This window comes from Arachis ipaensis, chromosome B05 (genome assembly GCF_000816755.2).
Source record: "Arachis ipaensis cultivar K30076 chromosome B05, Araip1.1, whole genome shotgun sequence".
NCBI lineage: Eukaryota > Viridiplantae > Streptophyta > Magnoliopsida > Fabales > Fabaceae > Arachis > Arachis ipaensis.
The window spans coordinates 147,740,948-147,744,152 of record NC_029789.2 but is presented as its reverse complement, the minus strand read 5'-3'; the positions used below and the strand labels follow the sequence as shown (position 1 = coordinate 147,744,152).

The following is a 3,205-nucleotide window of genomic DNA, read 5'->3' as shown; positions in this document are numbered from 1 at the left end:
TTCATTTGCTTAAATAAAGAGATTGAAAATGAATAACTAAGAGAGAAAAAGATGAAAGTACCTCTATTGTTGTGCTGAGATAATATAAAAAATAACAATGTAAACGAAGTAAATAGAAAAAAATTATAAATGTGACAAATAAAAAAATTTAAATTTAAAAATCAAAACGGTTAAGAAGCTACTTAATTAGGAATTAGTATTAGAATTTTAAATTTCAAATTTTTAAATAGAGTTTCCAAATTAGCTAGTGCAAATTTAAAATTTTTAAATAAACTTTTTTAAGAATATAGGAATTTGTTAATTTAAAAATAATTTTTATTAGTTTCGTCATAAATAGTATCAATCCACACGTAAGCAAATAAACTCCCAGACTCAACGTATGAGCGCCACGTCAGCAAATGAGCTTCCCATTTGTATACTATAAAGATTTGGTAAACTAAAAAAATTGTTTGTTTGAGTTGTTAGTTTAACTCGTTTGCTTAAATAAATATCGCAAATTCGAAGATTTCCTTTGTGAGCGGCATCCCTTCTCCCGAAGTTACGAAGCTATTTTGCCGAGTTTCTTAGAGAGAATTGTCTCGCGCCCTTAGGTATTTTCTACCTATCCACCGGTGTCGATTTCGGATACAGGTACCCTTTTGTTGAAGGTCGTTCGACCGGTTTGAACAGGAGAGGTACGCCATGCTAACGTGCCTTGGATGATATACATCTCAGGGTCAGGCACCGATGAGCATATTGAACTATCCATGTGGTTGAGAGCCCTCACAATCCAGGCACAACGACGCAAGGGAATGTTCCCTTTTTTCAATTTTAGGGTACTCCGGAAAACAGATCCAGTGGAGACGGGATGAGGCCTGTAGCTCAGAGGATTAGAGCACGTGGTTACGAACCACGGTGTCGGCCCTCCTCGCCCACAACTGGCCTTAATCTCATCATATATATACTGTAACTCATTAATTAGTTCAAAATTCTTGAGTGTAGTTTAAATTTGCCATGTCGTGATTATTGTTTCTCATTGGAGACAAAATAAACAGGAATTTGTTTTTATGCTCCTCTTGTTGCAAGTAAACATCACTTGTTTGAAGATAAAAGTACATTTAATAGGTTATATACTATACATAACACAGATGTAAGGGACTAATTCGTCGCAAATCGAAGTTTTATTTAAGAGTTTATCGTTAGTCAATAGGTTATTGTATATGTAAGGCAGAATTTGAATCTCCAATATTTACTTAAACTAACTAATAAGCTAACAACTACATCAACCTAACTTGAGTTTTTTAGGTGTTATTATGTTAAGTTTAACAAACTTCATAACCAATATGTTGGAACAAATGAGACAAATCCTAAATCACTCACTTTTTTAAATTTTCTTTGTATTTGAGTAAATCCAAGTTGTTGCTTGCATTGCACTCACTCACATCATGGTCCACTAGGTAACACCCTCTTGTTTCCAAGCAATGTAACTGTCCCTTCCATTTTCGATTTCTACATCACCAACAAGGAATCTTCATTCAAGTGGACCATCATCATTCCAAATCTAGTATCTGACATATGAAAGTTAGTTAATTATTAAGGGACTACCGTGTATATATGTAGATTTTGTGGCTAAAAAGAATTATTGTTTTCTTTATTAATTGGAAAAATAATGTGATTTAATCAAGGTTAAATCTTTGATCAACTTAATTAACTCGTCATTTACTCTTAAATATGAATGTGAGGTGAATGTTACGATTTAGCAAACATTTGCAGGTATCAAAGTCTTTGTTAGTCACTTATTCAGCTTAAAATTCTACCAAGACTCTTAAGAAAAGAAAAAATATTGTACAAGAGAAACATAAATACGAAGAGATAATTTTATTGTATAGTTATTCAATGAAACTCAAATTAGTTAAGGCTTCTAATTATTCAGGCAAATACAACCATAAAAATATGAAAAAATATAGGAATAAAATTAAAATCAAATAAGATAAGTTAACTAATTTTGGCAATGCTCTCATCGCTCACATAGTCACATAGCCACAAGCCCACAACCTCTCCATGGACCCAAAAATATAAATAAAGGAAATTCTTAATAACACAAACAAATAGGATTACCCAATTGATTATTATGAGTAGGGGTGAGCATGAATCGGTTTGGTTTGATTTGGGTTTGTGTTTTTTTGTATATGTATTCGAACCAAACCAAACCGGTTAAGAACGGATTGGTTCGGTTCGGATAATGGAGTACTCGATAACTTTGAAATTTATAAAAAAAAACTAATTTTTTATCTAAAAAATTCAACAAGTACAACAAATATGTAAAATCAATAGAAATAATCCAAATATGTTAACAACCAAATACATTAAAAACTAAACTCATTAAAATCTAAACATATTAATAGTGAATAATCGTTGTCTAATGAAAAAGTCATATATATATATTTTATTTTTTTATTTAATTAATACATGATCGGATTTGCGGGTTGGTTCGGATTCCACACCCCTAAAATTGATATCCGAACCAATTACTAATAAAGGTTATCGGTTTGGTTCGGATTGGACCCAATTACCGTTGGTTCCAGAACCAATTTAATTGGTTCGATTTGGATTCGAACGAATAATCGCGTACCCACTACTCATGTTCACCCCTAATTATGAGTTTCAAAGGACTAATACCTAAAAAAAGGTTTTATGTTGAAAAATCAACACTCAAAAAATAGTTTTATAAAATCTTAAATTCTCCCATGTCCCATCATCATAGTTAATTTTTGTAGTAATATTTTTCTCAAAATTTTGTTCCCTTGGTACTTAAACAACTTATAGAAGATTCTTATTAGTAAAATATACGATAAAGTGTCATCCAATAAAATATTACAACTTACAACCGTGTTCTGAATTGAAATTTGATAATAACAAAAGTTTTATAGTAATACATTTTTTTTTATTTTTAATATCCTTGTATGTTGTGTCTTAAATTTGAAATGACTAGGAAAAATAAAAAATCGATTTATCCACAATTTAGTTTTTTTAATTTTTAATTTTTCAAAAACAAGCCACAACCTTTAACCTAATAAGACAAGTTGTAATTCGCCGCAGCTATTAGAAATTAGAATTTAGAACTGCGAATTTCTCTCCAAAAATATTGTGATTCGTGAAATCCAATTCCAATTCCAATTCGATGGTATCCAAAAACCCGAACCCGCCGGAGGGCTTCTATTTGGAC

General features: G+C 31.2%; 1 protein-coding gene across 1 annotated transcript in view; it reads left to right on the top strand.

Moving 5' to 3' along the window:
• The window catches only part of LOC107644885 (protein REVEILLE 6), a gene marked incomplete in the record, with an annotated part of 3,838 nt that continues 3,640 nt past the window's right edge, over positions 3,008 to 3,205 (top strand). The window contains 1 exon segment of the mRNA XM_016348836.2: positions 3,008 to 3,205. Coding sequence (XP_016204322.1) covers positions 3,161 to 3,205 — 45 coding nt within the window.